The 17,523-nt window shown below is 35.6% G+C and overlaps 1 protein-coding gene across 11 annotated transcripts in view; it reads right to left on the bottom strand.

The window, feature by feature from the left end:
* Positions 1 to 17,523, bottom strand: part of LOC139958657 (corticotropin-releasing factor receptor 2-like) — a 186,622-nt gene that overhangs the window by 43,178 nt on the left and 125,921 nt on the right. For 7 of the 11 annotated variants that reach the window (XM_071955894.1, XM_071955897.1, XM_071955895.1 and 4 more), the window contains one exon: positions 14,532 to 14,588. The exons of 3 other annotated variants lie outside the window; for them this stretch is intronic. In XM_071955894.1, the coding sequence (XP_071811995.1) occupies positions 14,532 to 14,588 (57 nt within the window). Of the gene's footprint in view, positions 1 to 14,531; positions 14,589 to 16,718; positions 17,065 to 17,523 lie in introns of those variants that run through there. One more of the 11 variants, XM_071955902.1, reaches the window with a different exon arrangement.

Here is a 17,523-nt window from a genome sequence, read left to right as displayed (position 1 = left end):
CATTCACACATTCACCCATTCACCCATTCATCCATTCATCCTATTCACCCATTCATCCATCCATCCATTCATCCATCCATTCACACATTCACCCATTCATCCATTCACCCATTCATCCATTCATCCATTCACCTATTCATCCATTCATCCTATTCACCCATTCACCCATTCATCCATTCATCCATTCATTCATCCATCCATTCATCCTATCACCCATTCACAAATTCACCAATTCACCCATTCATCCATTCACCCATTCATCCTATTCACCCATTCATCCATTCATTCATCCATCCATTCATCCTATCACCCATTCACACATTCACCCATTCATCCATTCACCCATTCATCCATTCATCCATTCACCTATTCATCCATTCATCCTATTCACCCATTCACCCATTCATCCATTCATCCATTCATTCATCCATCCATTCATCCTATCACCCATTCACAAATTCACCAATTCACCCATTCATCCATTCATCCATTCATTCATCCATTCATCCATTCATTCGTCCATTCGTCCATTCATCCTATCACCCATTCACCCATTCATCCATTCACCCACTCATCCATTCATCCATTCATCCATTCATCTTTCCATCCATTCATCCATCTGTCCATCCATTCGTCCATCCTTCTATCCATCTGTCCATCCATTCGTCCATCCATCAGTCAATCAAGTAACCGACAATCTCTTAATCAATGAAACTTTTAATCAATCAGCCATCAATGTCCTGTGGCACATTCTTGTAATGCCAATGACAGGGGACAAGGGGTGTGCTTAAAAAACGTTCGTCCATGGTTATATCCATCAATCTGTTCTCCTCTTTTCTATGATAAAATATTTACATAAACCTTGATCTCTTTACAAGTTGAAAAATTACTCATTTTTAAAAATAATTATTAAATCAGCTGCTCTTAAATTCATGGAAACCGCAACACTTCTCCCCTAACTAGCCTGTATAACACCTAGTCGAATCTATGATACTGATACAGTAAAAGATCAGTAAATTATCGTTGATTTATGCCATTTTTACCAATGCGATCCTCGAATACGTCAACGCTGTTCATATAACCAAGACATTTCGCCACTTACTGAGAATAATAGTCAACTTTTCAAACAAATGGCTTTAATTATGGATTGCTAAGTCCATGACTTTGCATAACTTGCCGAAAGCAAAGTAACTGACCGTAAAAATAAAATCTCTACATTATTTTAAATATATTTTACAAAAACTTCAACAGCGTTTTTGAAGGCTAAAGCTACAGAACAGAATATCTCAGTCAGTGCGTGAAGTATATTGACGTTAGTATTAAAAGTAAAAATAAAAACCAAGGTTTTTAAATCAGATAACCATTTAAACAAACGGCATAGTTTACTGTATCTACAAATTAGAAGAAGAGTTAGCGTATATTAGAATATAAACAAGGAGCTTAGAATTTTTAATATGTACAATTTCTTGGAATAAATACAAGATTAGCTTATTCAAGGGATATGATAGACAGATAGTAGTGCTCAAAAGCGGTTAAATGGCTGAGTAGGAGGGGGGAGTGGGGGGGGGGCAAGTGTATACCTTACTTCAATTAAAATGGAGGGAATATGAAATAAATTTGAAGTATTTTGACGTCCGACCTTTACTTGAAATAACAAAAAACGTGAATTGGTTATAAAGAATTACGAGAGCGCATGTCCTCGAATACGAGTACAAACGAATGTATGGTAGGAATGCCAAGAAGGACTTGAGTACCACTTGTGTAGCAATGTAGGACTTGAGTAAAATAAGTGTAGCACTGTACTCGTTCATTCCATAGTAGTTTGCATGGATCAACGGCAATTCTCTTTGTTGGAGGTTCAAACTAAAATAACCATGAGATGTAAATTTTCAAATGTTTACACCATTTTTGTTGTTGTTGTTGAATCCCCGTAAGTTTACACAAACCAATTTCTGATTAACCCCTTTTCATCGTAGGCATTTACAGATACGCGAATCGCTAATAACAATGTAACTGAAGCTAATGCCCCAATGCGTTAGACTACTTTCATCAAATTCCTTGGGTCAATATAAACATTATGATCAACAGCGATATCATGGATGACTAAATTTTCAGCGATTGCTAATCTAACAACGTTACCGTAAAAAAAACTGCGAGTCAAACATTTGATATTACTAATGTATCCTGGAGAAATAGTACCCCAGAGAAGGGTATGTTCGCCCGAGGAGAGGAAAGAATGCTTTAAACATAGACAATTCAACGAGCGATATTATCAAAAAGACAAGCAAAACTTGACAAAGAGCCAACTATCTTGGTCACTGACAACGAGACAGTGAGAGAGAGATAAAAGGTTTATTTACTTCATTTGTATTGGTGCTGGGAAAATGACTCCGTTCTTGACAAATATTTATGTATATTCAAATACAACAACGCATGTTATGGTAATGCAACAGATTCAGATAAATTCAGATAAATTAGTCCTTCCTTATCTAAAACCCTTTCCCTTCTTGAGGTAAATACGGTCATTGACTTCTCAAGGGAAGATTCGAGAGAGTCAGTCAAACCCGATGATCAATGCAAATAACTTTGTCATGGCTTGCAGTTTATAGTAATATAAGCATATGGAATAATTGGTCCAACTTGGTTATCCTAATCATCAGTTGTATCAGGAACATAATAATAATAAAACAAAATTGGGGGGAGGGGGGGGGGTTGACTGTCTATTCATATTTTAATATGCACATAAACATTTATATTTTAGAAAATTTAATAAGCAAAAGTGAGTTTGTATTTTAAAGGAAATTAACTTCCTAGTCGCAATGGTTTGGAACTTAAAATAAAAGAACAGAGTCTATCCACCTTTTAGAATTTGCAGGGATCATTTATTCGTCATCGTTTTTCGAGGTATTGATAGTAGAAGTTCTAACATGTTGTACTAAAAGCAAACATGGTGTCATGTCATAGACTCACATTGATGACAAAATAGCTTGTCTTTTGCAACAATTGAAATTCAACTGTTTTATCGTATTTTCAGATTTCGAGTCAGATTTGTAGCCATGGTTTGTGGGAAGGGTGGGGAAGGGGTGGGGGAGGTGAGAGAGTGACGAGTGATTATCCGAATAAATAGGTCTTGCTCATTCGTTTCACTTATTTAATGGAAAAAGTAGTCGAAAAAAGGAAGTAATTTTCCTTTTTTTATATACTTATTTTGGATGAAAAGATTAAGGCCTATACCCGTTCGTGACTCCACGACTGCTTTCTTTATGAATCAGGTTATAGTTTAGACTATAGTAATTTCGAAAAAAGAAAATGTGATTATCGACTAGCTCTCTATCACTACATCCCCCCCCCACCCGCCACCCATGTCCGCCCCTCTCTCAAGCACTGGCTCGTTCCTTCCTGGCTCCGTTATACTGAAAACTGCATGGTAAATGCTCAGTCATCCTGTGTAAAGTTCATCGCATTCTCAGAAGGAACAGAGTGGCACAGATGAAATTACCGTCAAGACTTGTAGATGGTTTACCTATAGATTATAGTCACTGAGAGGTGTTATAGTGTAACTATCTTTGATTACATATATCACAGAACCAAAAGGTCAAATGTCACGCTAATACGAGGATCCATATGCAGAATCATGCATTTTGAAACAAAGTTTCGTTTGGTTTCATCAGAATTATTAGTTTTTTAACTTTTTTTTTTTATAATTTGTAGTAATGCAGTCAATTGCAGTATGTATACATTGTATTACAAAAGTACCCTTCACCCGTAAAAGAACATGAACTATTTGTTTATGATAGTACATCGAGTCATCGACATCACATCATTAACAAGTCGAGCATTAAGCTTTATGGGAGCTATGTTCTTATAGCGAATCATTTGGGTTGAATATCCCATTTTTATGACTAATGTTGCGTAAAGAGTGAATATTATGAGCAGAGTACATAGTATATTAAATCAAGAAAGAAAGAAAGTGTAGAGAGAGAGGGGGTTGGGGGGGGGAGAGAGAGGAAGGCAGTGATGGAAGGAAGGAAATAAATCGTTTTGAAAGATGCCCAGACACCCCCCCCCTCCCCCACGGGCAGTCTAAGTCACATCTCAGAAGGGATAAAAGAAGTCTTAGTCATCAAGTCACTGTATACAACTGTTGATTGTTACATCTGAAAATTTCATTTCTTCAGTAAAGTATTTTCACCTTCATAAGGTTTTGTCGTTTTTTTATCATTATTCATGTAACTATATCCTTATTTCCATTGTTTAAATTGTATTAATACCAAAACAAATGTTGCCAACTCATGGCAATTAATGTATCGCTTGATGAAAATGTCAAAGTTCGCCTATGCGGTATTGCTAAATTGAGAAATACACTACTGGGAAGTCTAAACATCCAGAGGATTGAATGTGATTTAAAGTGCTTTAGAATACCTGGGTGAAACAGGAAGATTCCGTTGCGAGAGCTAGCAGATGGGTTGAGGGAAGGGTGGTGTGAGGGAAGGAAGGAGTACTAGGCTAAACTTTCACCACTTCGAGCTCAAACTCTAACTAACCATCGTGATAAACTTTGTATGGGTCATAATACAAGCTACCAGCTATCATGCGTAGTAGTTCATGTCAGTTGAGAACTTCTTCTATATGCTCTCTAGCGGCCTTGGAAAGTGACGTATTTCTTGTGGCAAATGAGCAAATAAGCGTGGCACGACATGTCCTTTCGCCAAATGTAGCCTATCGCAACATGTGACTAGAGAGTGTTACGTATACCTAACTATCCTGATCAGTGACATAAACTAAGCCTACAGCAGTTGTTCTAAACATTATATGATTGTCATAAATAGTATAGGAAGGAGGCATGAAACGTTGTGGCACGCACAAGTACACTCCCACACGCACACATACTTATGTTAGTCAATCTATACATTACCGTACACTAGAGTATTGGGAAAGTATATAGGTAGGTGCAGACCTACAATGTCAGAGTTGTTCTCTTGACCTAACCTGCTGAATCAGGCCTAGTGCAACCACCTCGAGTGGCATTCATTCACATTTGACGTTGAGTTATATATTCAAAACATCAACTAGACGTGTGTTTATCAAGATCGCCTATTGTCAGAAGCGCCCGCGTATTAATCTTGAGTCGTCCCATATGTGAGTTTCCATCTTCAGCCTCTTATAAAGATTAATCACGCCATATACGACGAGCACGATGAGTTAAGTCTCACGTACTTAGTTTAGCAAAACGGTGTTGAAAGCACGTTTTTGTCGGAGACGAACGACATAACAATACCACTAGTAAACTATTCTTTCATATGTAGATGCAGATGTAGAGATAGATGTTTTAAATGGTTTACACGAAATTTTGTCTATATAATTATTATTGTTATTATATATATATATATATATATATATATATATATATATATATAATAATAATTATATAGACAAAATTTCGTTTAAACCATTGAAAACATTGTACCCAAAATAATTCAATAGAATTTGATCTTATGAGGGCAATGGCGCTTGTATGTTACCAAAAATGATATTACATGGAATCACTTATTACACTGTGACCGGTACAACATCGCGATGTTATATACTTTTTATTCTTACTTGTTATCACTATAATTGGCTTTACTTTAGGAATTTGTATTAGTGTAATTATATTTAGCATTTTTTAATAATTGATTCGAAAATTTAATACCAATAATCTGCAATTTGTTTCATGAACATGTACCGCAATACGTTGGCACGCCAGATAATACAATTGTATAAAAGCATAGCGCAACTGCACCACTATCTCTATTCTGAGTTAATCAAGGAAAGAAAGGCCTTTTAAATCAACATATAACATAATATCTATGGGTATATGATACTGAAAGCAATGCACACCGTCGCGTCAAGGTCTTAACAGTCATACAGCAGAGAACCTTATTAATTTTTGAATATATGTTGCAATTTTAAACTTCGTCAAAAATGGGTTTCTTCGATTACCTATCTTTGAAGGGATTGTGATATTTAATGCATTACATTCATCCTACCGTGACGAGGAGCTTCGCTGGGCAACGTATACCCTGTACATCAAAAGAATCAATTTCATTACATTTCAAACTCTCCTGAGAAAGAAAAGAGACAGATATACCCTTTTCCCTCGAAGTGTGAAAAAGGGCAGGATCCTGATAGGGAAGTTATAAATGAAGACCTTTCGAAACTCAAATCGGGATATTTTGCCGTTCAGTACCGTATATGTCTCCAATGGTAAACTTTTATAAACCGAATTCACAGACAAAAAGAAGGAAACGTTCTTCTTTTTTGGGGATTTCAAATCAAAATAAAGTACCCCAAAATGTAAATGACATTCCAGATGTGGGTTCTCTTTTTTTCCCCATCCTATGTTAATAATTTGGTTTAGATTGTTGATACCTCGACAGGTGAGTCAGCCATTTTAACATTTTGTCTAATTCGTGAGTACAAACTCAAATGTAGCTTATATCCTACTATAAAAGACATCAGCCTACACGTAACTGGGGATGTGTGTACATTCTCATCCTATCATACATGATACAGTGTACCCAATCGAAAGTGATCATCACAAATGAAATATTACTATAATATAGGAAGGAATATATTTGAATGCAGTAGATCGTATAAACGCCTATAGGGAAATTTAGTTGTTGCTTTTCATTGCTAACAAAGGCAATCGATATAACATAGTCACCCCCCATACGATCTGTCTTACCCATATATTTGTTAAAATTTGTATAATAAAAGTCTGAATTAGATTTCAAAGTCTATCTTTAATCACATGGTAGTGGAGTGACGTTTTCATTGGTCGGTTGAGAAGGAGATGTAATGATCGGATGGATGTATGGATGGATGAATGAATGGATGTATGAATGGATGAATGAATGGATAATGTAAGAATGGACGAATGGATGGATGGATGAAAGGATGGATGGAGGAATGGACAGATGAATGGACAGATGAATGGATGGAACAGCGACTACATGACATCAAAACCGCACTCTGTCCTGTACGGGCACCAGCCTTTACAGGCCATCCCCAATAAGATAAACTCATTCAACGTGATCTAATAGCACTATATATAGGCCTATCTACTTAAGATAGCTTCTTGATGAAAATGTTGAACCAAAGATGATGATGGCGTCCCAAGTGGCCCTCCTCCCACCTCTGCTCTGATAATATCAATGATGTAAAGGACTGACAGGGAGGGACGTTAATATAGAAGATCGGAAAATGTCAACGAACATAATATAAAGGTTAAGTACTATAAGGTTATCACAACAAAATAAGAAAAATTGCAAAATACAAGGACACGTAAAACCAAATAAGCAACACGTTCATTTGTTACTCAGTAATCTGTCCTTATATTGCAACACAATCGTGCAAGGTCTGTATATAATTATGGTCCATATATTTTGTTACAGACTAAAATTAACCCATTTGGCATAGCCTAGTATGCATTCCTTTAGTTGACAGTTTTAAGAAATGTTTTGAAATTAATTATTATAGAAAGTTGTACCATCACATCCTTTTAGAAATTAAAAATGAAACCGTCGAGCTCTATGTACGACCGCGTAGTACAGTTAATCATTCTTTTGGAGCCGTATGCACATAACTAACCGAATTTGTTTGTTTCTTCTGGAAACTGACAAATTATACTATTTTAAGAATATGTTCGAAATTTTGACAGAAACAAGGAAATAGCATGCTTTTTTAAAGGGACAGTCTTGTGTGGTTGTGGGAGTGTTCATAACTCTGAGGATAAAACCAGTCATTTGTTCGGTTCCGCATGTTTCTATTTAAGCTTTAGTGCTCTGCAGGAATGTATAGCCGCTGAGTACATAATGCACTTAACTCGCTATCCATTCACAGGCTCGAAGAATGCTAAACAGCACGTGTCCCAAGTTTTTCAAGTTGTTTTCGTCCAACTTGAAAATAATCACAAGAGCCGGTAGCGACTCATATTTGCCCTTGGTTAACAATTAGTAACAAAACGACTACAGCATTCTACTCTAATTCTTATTACACTCAGCATGTTAGGTTAGGCTAAGTTAGGTACTCCATCAAACAAAATTAGGAATACAGTATTTGTCTTTCGTAAAAAGAACTTCAGATCAAGCCGGGAAATTTCGCGTAACCATGCAATAATAAAATCCCATAAACGAAAATCTTAAGCTTAACTAATGACTAAACAAAACTTTGCCTCAGGCGATTTGTATATCTGTGTACGCGAAGAGAATCACAAGCATTTAATGTTTTATCTCCTTTCCAGGACAACGACCTTGTCACCTTGTGTTTTACTCTAATTTTCACCCACTCTCTTTAGTAACCGTTGTCCAACAGTTCGTGAAGGATTCTTTAATATACCTAAAGGTTTTTTAAATGCAACCCTGCCATTACCCGAGAAAAAACTGTAGCCATGACAATATATCAAATACCCCCAAAACTATTTTTTATTCTTAATTCCTTACATGAGCGCGAACTAGCCACAGGAATGGGGGGGGGGGGGCTCGAACAAGGGGCGGTCCCCCAAATGAATATCATTTCTGTTAAGTCGCAGTGAAAGAAGTCTAGGCAGACCTAAGGCGATATCCGAGTTTATAAAGACGTCTGGCCTCAAAAATTAATTGGGATCTCTAGATTGTCAACAACCTTTATAAGACAGTGTGACATTTGTTTTTTTATCGGCTGTAGACATTTTGTAAAAGGAAAGAACAAAAGAACTTATTCTTGTTCTTAGCTTTCTTAAAACAAGTTTCAAACTTTGGTGAATATCCCTTGTATCATGTATGACATTCAATTTTACATTGATTGATCGATTAAATAAAACAATAAGTTTTTTTTTCTTCATCAATCTGATATCGCATTACATTAAAAGGTTAAGATGACTTGTGAATTGTTCTCTTCTGGGGAATTAACAAAAACACGACGATATGATCGAGCAATATTTGCGAATTAATCCAGCTTTTTCTTTTTCTTTCTGGTTACTTACTTTTTGTTTCTGCGATGGAAATTGTGCCTGTATCTGATTCCACGATTTTGATATAAAAGAGTAAAAAAACCACTGATGAAACATTTGATTTACAACACCCTTGCTGTTTTATCTGGTCGTCTGAATTTGCAAAACTATTCCCACCGACGGGAAGCTAAGGTCACATTGCATTTAGGTTTTTTTTTTAAATCCTTATTTTGTTTTTATTCCTTGTAATTTAAGTCTCCTGATTTGAACAAAATGGTCGGCCTGCCATGATCAAAGTTATGAAAAAAACTGCATGTTTCTGAGGGCAAATGTATAGGCTATGTCTTTGGCAGTTTCTCCTTGTTCGAAAAATCAGTGAAAGCGGCTGGTTAGGATTAACCATTATTACTGCTATACACACCTATATACATTGAGAGACATACACGAATATCGCAACGTTTTTAACTGAGCTACGGTTAAGTAATATCTCGTGTTAAAAACAGCTTTGATTTCTCCCAAAGGTCGAATTTCTTTTTAATTTGGATAAGTTAAGAAATGACATCATAATGAATATAAATGAGACTAGGGACAGCCTATCACAGTTAACATTGCTGTAACATTGTAGGTACTTGGAATTGCTCGTCCTACTTGAACCTGGTAATGTAATTAAAAGTCATTCGTATCTTGAAGCTTTGAGCTGTTATCGTCAATGATTAAACAAATCTAACCATTATAGTATTGATTGGAGGCTCATTAACTGAAACCAATTAAATTATCGAGAGGATTGAGGAAGTTCCTGTTTCCATAAATATTTTGGAATGGAGTTAAGGAAACTTTTGGTCTTCTTGTGTAAAACGACGAAACGGATGGGTTTTCCCCCTATGGGATACTTCAACATTCATGATGGCACTTGGAACGTAATTCTAACAGCCGTAAGTACGGCATTGAAGCAAAAAAGTCAATAAAATATAGTTCCCTCTTTTCATCTTTAAGATATTCTAGTTCATCAGGTTTGGGCATGTTTTTCCCATAATAATCTTTGCGTCGGTTTGTTTTTGCTTAAACAACAAGCAAACTCGTGACGAACCTACAAAATATACGGCAACATCATCCTTGATAATATTCCACTACGGAATTCCCCTTAGAGATCACTCTGTGATAGTAAATGCGATGTTATCATGCATGGCAACATATAGGGGACATTAAACATAACACATTTTATCAATTCAAGAGGTGGTTTGAATGCTGATAAGGCTTTTAATGTCACTCACTCTTTTCCCAAACCATTCACATGCAGCTATGTGGAGATCTCGAAATGTGTCTATAAGAGATCTTGTCATGTTATTACAAATTACAACCACCTGACTTCCCCCAAAGTAGCTAGACATTTATGGATAAAATAAATATGTTCCATATTGTTTGTCTAATGAACCGTTCTCGACCCCTGGTGTCAGCTTAGTGGACCGAACTAATGGATTAAAGTGCGTATGTTTCATGTTAGGGTTAAGCATACATATAAAATTCAACGTTAAATACAGGCAATAGGTACCAGGAAATTTTACCATCAGTATATAACGTCTGTGCTAAAAAATGTGTTCGCAATTCTTTCCTTCAATCTCAGTGAATATACGACAATGTTTTCAAAACTGTTTCACCATTAACTGATATTCCTATATCACTATTAAATAAACACGATATATGTAGATATATAAAGGACTGCCCATTTAAGATGCAACGGCCGTTCACAATTATCTCAGGGAGGAATACGTTTGATGTTGCATGTCAAAGTACGATAGGGTACATATAGTGTTATCAATCATACAAGATATATAGCGAAGACAAGTTCTAGAACCACTCAGGTTAAGTAGATTGCGCAGAAGTGACTATTTGGGTAAACTGCGGTCATAAAAAGCAGTCTTTTCTTGTTACATTGTTAGGCGCCAAATGTGGCGTAAACCATAATTCGATAATTCTTATTCATTTCCGTACCTCTGACGAGCTCGTAACAACCTAGTTAGGCACGACGATGATAAAACAAAACCAATTGAGCGAAAGAGTAATTGAATTAAAAGATGAGAGATTCTTTCAACAAACCGTGTGGTAACTTAATTAGAGGTCGAAGTCGTTTCATCTGGTGTGCTATATCAAATAGATATAAAAAATAATATAAAAAAATAACAATTATAATAGGAAACTGCAAATGTTGGCTGATGGTTACATCAATAAGTCACGTTATGGTTGTTTGTTGTTGACACCGTTATACATTTTGCCGTCAAATATTCCATATTTTATAATTCCACGTGTTAAGCTCCAGCTTGAAATAAATTTTTAATGTATATACATTTCTAAAAGCAAAACTAAACGCAAAAACAAAAAAAACAAAAAAAAATATTGGCTTAATCTGGAATCGAGCCAATTCTCTGGGGAGTTTACGCCTTCCTGTGCTCTATAGTAACTGACCTTTCTAATTTTACAGTTGGTGGAGATTCTATTGTTCAATTTCAATCTTCGTTCTTTCAAACTTTGCTGATAATATCACGGCCAGCTTTCTCTTGACAAGTTATTTTGACATATACGATTGTTATGAAATATTCATAAAGGATAAACAACAGAAGAAAACAAAAATATATAAAGAGCCCAAATACAATACTAAGATTAAATGATTTTTCTGGTTTTTATGAACCAAGCCTTACATCTCAAAGAGCTTCTCAACTGCTCGGTATGTTAATTGTGTTGACAATATTATATATAAGAAACATATATTGATGCTTGGCACGGCTTTTTGCGTAATCTTTTCTAAAAATCTTCCATATTATTGATGCTTTCATGTCATACTAATGCAGTACATTAGCTTGGTTGGTCTAGCTTTGGTTTCAAGATAATGACGGAAATGGCTGACGTTTGAAAAATTATGATTTGGGCTTTTTATGTGTGATTCTGAATTTATGCACAAAGTTGTCTGAGCCACAAAATGTTCACTTTCGAATTTTGGTATCACTACTAACTTACTAATTAATAATTAATTTGTTGATAACCAGCTAGTGCAAACGTAATGTCTTGCTTTGATCAACTGCTGTCTCAGTTCGAATAATAATCGTGCATGTTTGCTAACGTTATAAAAGAGCAGTGCGTTTACTTAAGAAATGATATATGGTCGTAGGGCTAGTATTGTCAACAAACCGGTGTTTTTCAGCTGCGAAAAACCCATTGCCTTTTTTTTATGTAGCTTACGTATACCCGATACACACAGACAAGACCATTTTTACCGTGGAGTGTTAGCTCAGTGGTTAACGCCGGTGCCTTTCAATCATAAGGACCCGAGTTCGAGTCACTCCAAGATTAATGTATGTCGTCCAGTTACAGAGTTATTGAAAATTGACAATTCATAATCGTGGACGTTCAATATGAATCTAAGAGACTGACTTCGGTCAGCTTGCGGCTCTTGATAAGCCAATGATGGCTTCTTCGCGAGTTCCTGCTTGCAGGAGGATCTAAAATACATACATACATACTGTGGCACTAAACTTTGTCATATTTACAGTAGTTAAAGACTGTAACCTCTGTGTGAATAGGCACCCGATTTACATAGAGAACACAGTTACTAGTGTAAATCGTAAAATATGTACCAAATTAAAAACTGGATCGTGCTATTAATCGGTAGCATGTGCTGTTAGGATTACAGTAAGAACTAAGGCTATGTGTTATCCATAACAAATCCAGTTTGATGCATTTGTTGGGATTACACATATCAGCAGTTCTTACTGTAATCCTTATAGCACATGCTACCGATTTATCATATTTATCAGCACAATGAATAGGCACCCGATTTACACAGAGAACACAGTGTAAATCGTAAAATATGTACCAAATTAAAAATCGTGCATGGATGCTAACGTTCTAAAAGAGCAGTGCGTTTACTTAAGAAATGATATATGGTCGTAGGGCTAGCACTGTCAACAAACCGGTGTTTTACAGCTTCGAAAAACCACTGCATTTTTTCATGTAGCTTACGTATACCCGATACACACAGAGAAGACCAGTTTTACCGTGGAGTGTTAGCTCAGTGGCTAACGCCGGTGCCTTTCAATCATAAGGACCCGAGTTCGAGTCACTCCAAGATTAATGTATGTCGTCCAGTTACAGACTTATTGAAAATTGACAATTCATAATCGTGGACGTTAAATATGAATCTAAGAGACTGACTTTGGTCAGCTTGCGGCTTTGATAAGCCAATGATGGCTTCTTCGCGAGTTCCTGCTTGCAGGAGGATCTAAAATACATACATACATAGTGGGACTAAACTTTCTCAGCTTTACAGTAGTAAAAAGACTGTAACCTCTGTGTGAATAGGCACCCGATTTACACAGAGAACACAGTTACTAGTGTGAATCGTAAAATATGTACCAAATTAAAAACTGGATCGTGCTATTAATCGGTAGCATGTGCTGTTAGGATTACAGTAAGAACTGAGGCTATGTGTTATCCATAACAAATCCAGTTTGATGCATTTGTTGGGATTACACATATCAGCAGTTCCTACTGTAATCCTTATAGCACATGCTACCGATTTATCATATTTATCAGCACAATTCAGTTTTTACTGTGGTACAAAGTTTTAAGGTTTACAGTATAGCTACTGTAATCTCTGTGTGAATCGGCTGGAATATGTTGACTTAAGACAAGGTATTGCCTTTACCACGTAACTGGATGTTTACATAAACTTTAATTACTCTTATTAATTATTGTTAGTTTAGGCCTATACTTAATTCCATTTCAATGGTAAATTGTGACACCGCTATAGGTGGAGGGAGGGGAGGGGGAGGGGGTGGGGTGGAGCCTTAGCTATTTGTAGTTACTGGAAGATTTTCAAAACGATATGAAATCAATCGTGACATACAGTCATCTAATTTCGATAATATAATACATTTTTTTTTATTTACATTTGATATCCATGATTCCCGCAAATATGGGCAATGTTCAAATGTTAAGAGGACAACCACCAATAACAAATAAAGGAGGGTTAACAGGTGTTAGATCTCAAACAAAAGTAATTTAACGGTATTCTGCGAATCACGTCGTTTAGACTGAATGGCAATTAATTATGCCCTTTATGACCGTACAGTATTACTGAATCGATCCGTTATAAGTAAAAATTGTCAACATGTTTTGAGTAGCCTAATGAGAGTAAAATAGAGATCACGCGATCATGCATATGAAACAATCTCCGACACTATAAATATTCAATAATTACCCGAGACCCGATTGTCTTATAATATAATAATAATGTTTCTTTGTTTGTTGTCCGCTGTGATTTTTATCGCAAATTTAAACGTCATTAATGAAAAATTTGTCAAAATTTGAGAAAATGCAGAATTTACATAATTCAATTCAATTTATGCAATTTTCATTAATACTTCCCGTAAAGTATAACACTTAAATATAAGCAGCAGATAGTTAACGAAATTTATATCCAAATTAACGCAGAAACAATGAATATCAATGTTCATTCCGCTTACAGAAAAAAAAAATGTAAAAGTAAAGTAAAACAAAGAGCACTTACTGATTTGGCGTATTTGCGAAACTTTCCTATCCAGCGATGGTTACCGTGCTTATGAATCTGTGAAGGAAAAATTATTGAGAGGAATTGTCGTTTTTTTTTCTCCTTCTCCGTCGAAATGAGGCGGCGACAAATTATGTCCCCTCCCTAACAAGTAGACAGGAAATTTCAGACGACAAGACCTATGAATGCACGCAAGAACAGTTAGTCCTCGGAAAATTTAATGAAGTCTAATCGAACGTGAGTAGCCAATCACATTACGGCATTTAAACTGACAACAGTAAAGAATACCGAAGCGTATAATGAACATTATTGTAAATTATAGATTCGTAGTCCTAATACGTCGTAGAAAACGGACTTATTTGATTGTATAAAGAAATACAGCTAAGTGATGACACGATTTGTTATGGACTCATATAGTTTCATATAAATGATGTTACCTTATAAAGAAGTTAAATGGGGGAAGTTTGGCAACCATAAGGCAACAATATGTAACAGAAACGCGTGGAAAAGTGAACACATCAACTTGGTGTAGTCTGTTACTATAGGTATACTACACGATCACGTATACGGACGAGAGCTGAGGCATCCGTGAATTACTGAAGTAAAGTTTATAACTTGTGCGATGCATCCATTTTGGGTGTTTATTCGAAGGTAGTTTCTTAAAATATTAGTAAACGTAATTCCTTCTATGATTGCTATAGTTATAATTCAGATATATTTATGAATTATCCGCCATGTTTATGAGTAACTATTAAACTATAGTCATGAATAAATGTTCAATTAAACATTGCCAATTAATAGTGTAGAATTATGAGGCTGTTGTTATCACTTTTACATTGGTTTGGATTATAGACACTTATGAATAATAATGATGATAATAATAATAATAATGATGATAATAATAATGATGATAATAATAATAATAATAATAATAATTGAAAAAAAAGATTCGTGGAAAATTGCACATTTTAAACTTGGTGTAACGCAGTAATGTAACGCAGTCATGGTAACATCATGATGTGATAGTGAATTTGTGACAACAGGCGTATGTTTACTTTACGTTCTCACACATTATAACACACAAAACAGAGCCAGTGAGCTAAATAATAAAGTGATTTACTTCCAAATAATCATACTTTTGTGCTGTGGGAAATTGTCTCGGCGTGTTTAGCCGCAAACTCCACAAATGTCTACTCGTCAAAATAATGTTTTACATGGATAGTCTAAGACAACGTTAGATTTAAAACGATAGGTTTTGATTTACTCAATATAGCAGCATAATATAACAAATAGAGAGAAAAGACGCCAAATAATCTGCTTTCAATTCACTCGAGATTTTTTCAGTCGAATGTCATTGCCACAATTTCGAAAGTTGCAAAAATCAAAATCTTTAGGACACATCTGACGAGCCCTTGCGTTCCTACAACTGGCAAAGTCAGAATTGATATAACGTTCATTATCATAATAATAATAATAATAATAATAATAATCAGTTTTATCATCTCAAATACAGAACACTCCGAAATCGTCAATGATTTAGTTAATGTTGAACGTGGGGGTTTCCACCTTCAACGAGGGCTTTTGATGCATATATGAATAATTACTACAAATGCTACAAATTTTTATCTGTACACGGAATCTCCGTTGTTAATGCGGGTTAATTTAAATGTTCGTGATCATTTTAAGGAGAACGAGTAGGAGGGAGAGAGAGAGAGAGAGAGATGTGGGGGTGGGGGGGGGGTGGGGTAGCGACCACCGTAATGTTACGTAGTATGATTCTTAGTTACTGTAATTAACTTTTAGTGAAATATTGACGTTGAATGCATCCGCCAAGGACAAATTGTTGGCCAAAAATGATTATCTTTACATAGTTGTGATAATTACCTATTACCCAAACTGAGGTAAGGTAATCGTAAGGTAAGGATCAACACAATATAATCAGAAAAAGATATATCATGTGAATATATATTAAACCCTATATACATATATACATATTTCCTTTCACTATATAGTTACAGGGGTATGATGACCCCTTACATAAGCTCCGCAACTTCAAATTTGTATACTTTGTTATGACGTATGATAAGAACCATTCCATAAATATATAGCAAATAATATTGAAGAAACATCGATTATAGCTCAGAAACGAAGATATAATTTAAAACGTTATAGTCATACATACTGCACCTGCATTGTAAAATTTGTTAAAGATCAGCTTCTTCTGACTGTCAAGAAAGTCTCTTTTTCTGCCATAATATTAAAATGTTCGCTTTTCTTTACACGTCGAAGAATAACCCTTGGGGTGTGTATCTTCGTAATCCTTTGATTGTATTCAAACCAGCAAAGGTAGGTGTTCTATTCCCTAAGCGTATCTTAGATCGAATTATGAATGCAATCTCATTCGCCAATGGGGAAACCCCAAGGCCCTAGCATATACCGTATGAGGAGGTTTTATACTTCCTTATAAAACTCAACCCACGATTTACGTATGGTTTGTCCTCCGTTATTGACTTCATATAAGATATAAGAAAACCCAGCTTTAGCATATTATGTACACAGACAGATTATCGAGAACAGTTCAAAGTTCGTGTATATACAGCTAGGGTATATCTCTGTCTGCCTAAACTTATACCATTATTGTTATGAAATTGTAATATTCCGCCTGCACACGTTTCTGGCAGTATGACGCAACATGACACTTAAATGTCAACAAAGTTGTTATTCACTGTCAGGTATAGAGCTGTAGTGCATACGTCGAAATTCTATAACTGTATGTACGCAAATATAATGTAAACAAAATCCAACAAGTATATAGAAACTATATAAGCTGATATAGGCTAACTCAAAACTGTTTCAGACTTTATGTACTTTGAAACGTTTTTTATGTGCCCGTGTAATCAGATAGCGATGCATCAACTACTATAGCGCGGATTGTAAATATCTCTATATACGTGTTTATGAAGGTATTGACAATTCAAAGTCCAAAAACAGG

The sequence above is a fragment of the Apostichopus japonicus genome, chromosome 18 (genome assembly GCF_037975245.1).
Source record: "Apostichopus japonicus isolate 1M-3 chromosome 18, ASM3797524v1, whole genome shotgun sequence".
In the NCBI taxonomy this organism is placed as follows: Eukaryota; Metazoa; Echinodermata; class Holothuroidea; order Aspidochirotida; family Stichopodidae; genus Apostichopus; species Apostichopus japonicus.
The sequence above is the reverse complement of the archived record's forward strand: the minus strand, read 5'-3'. Positions and strand labels throughout refer to the sequence as shown.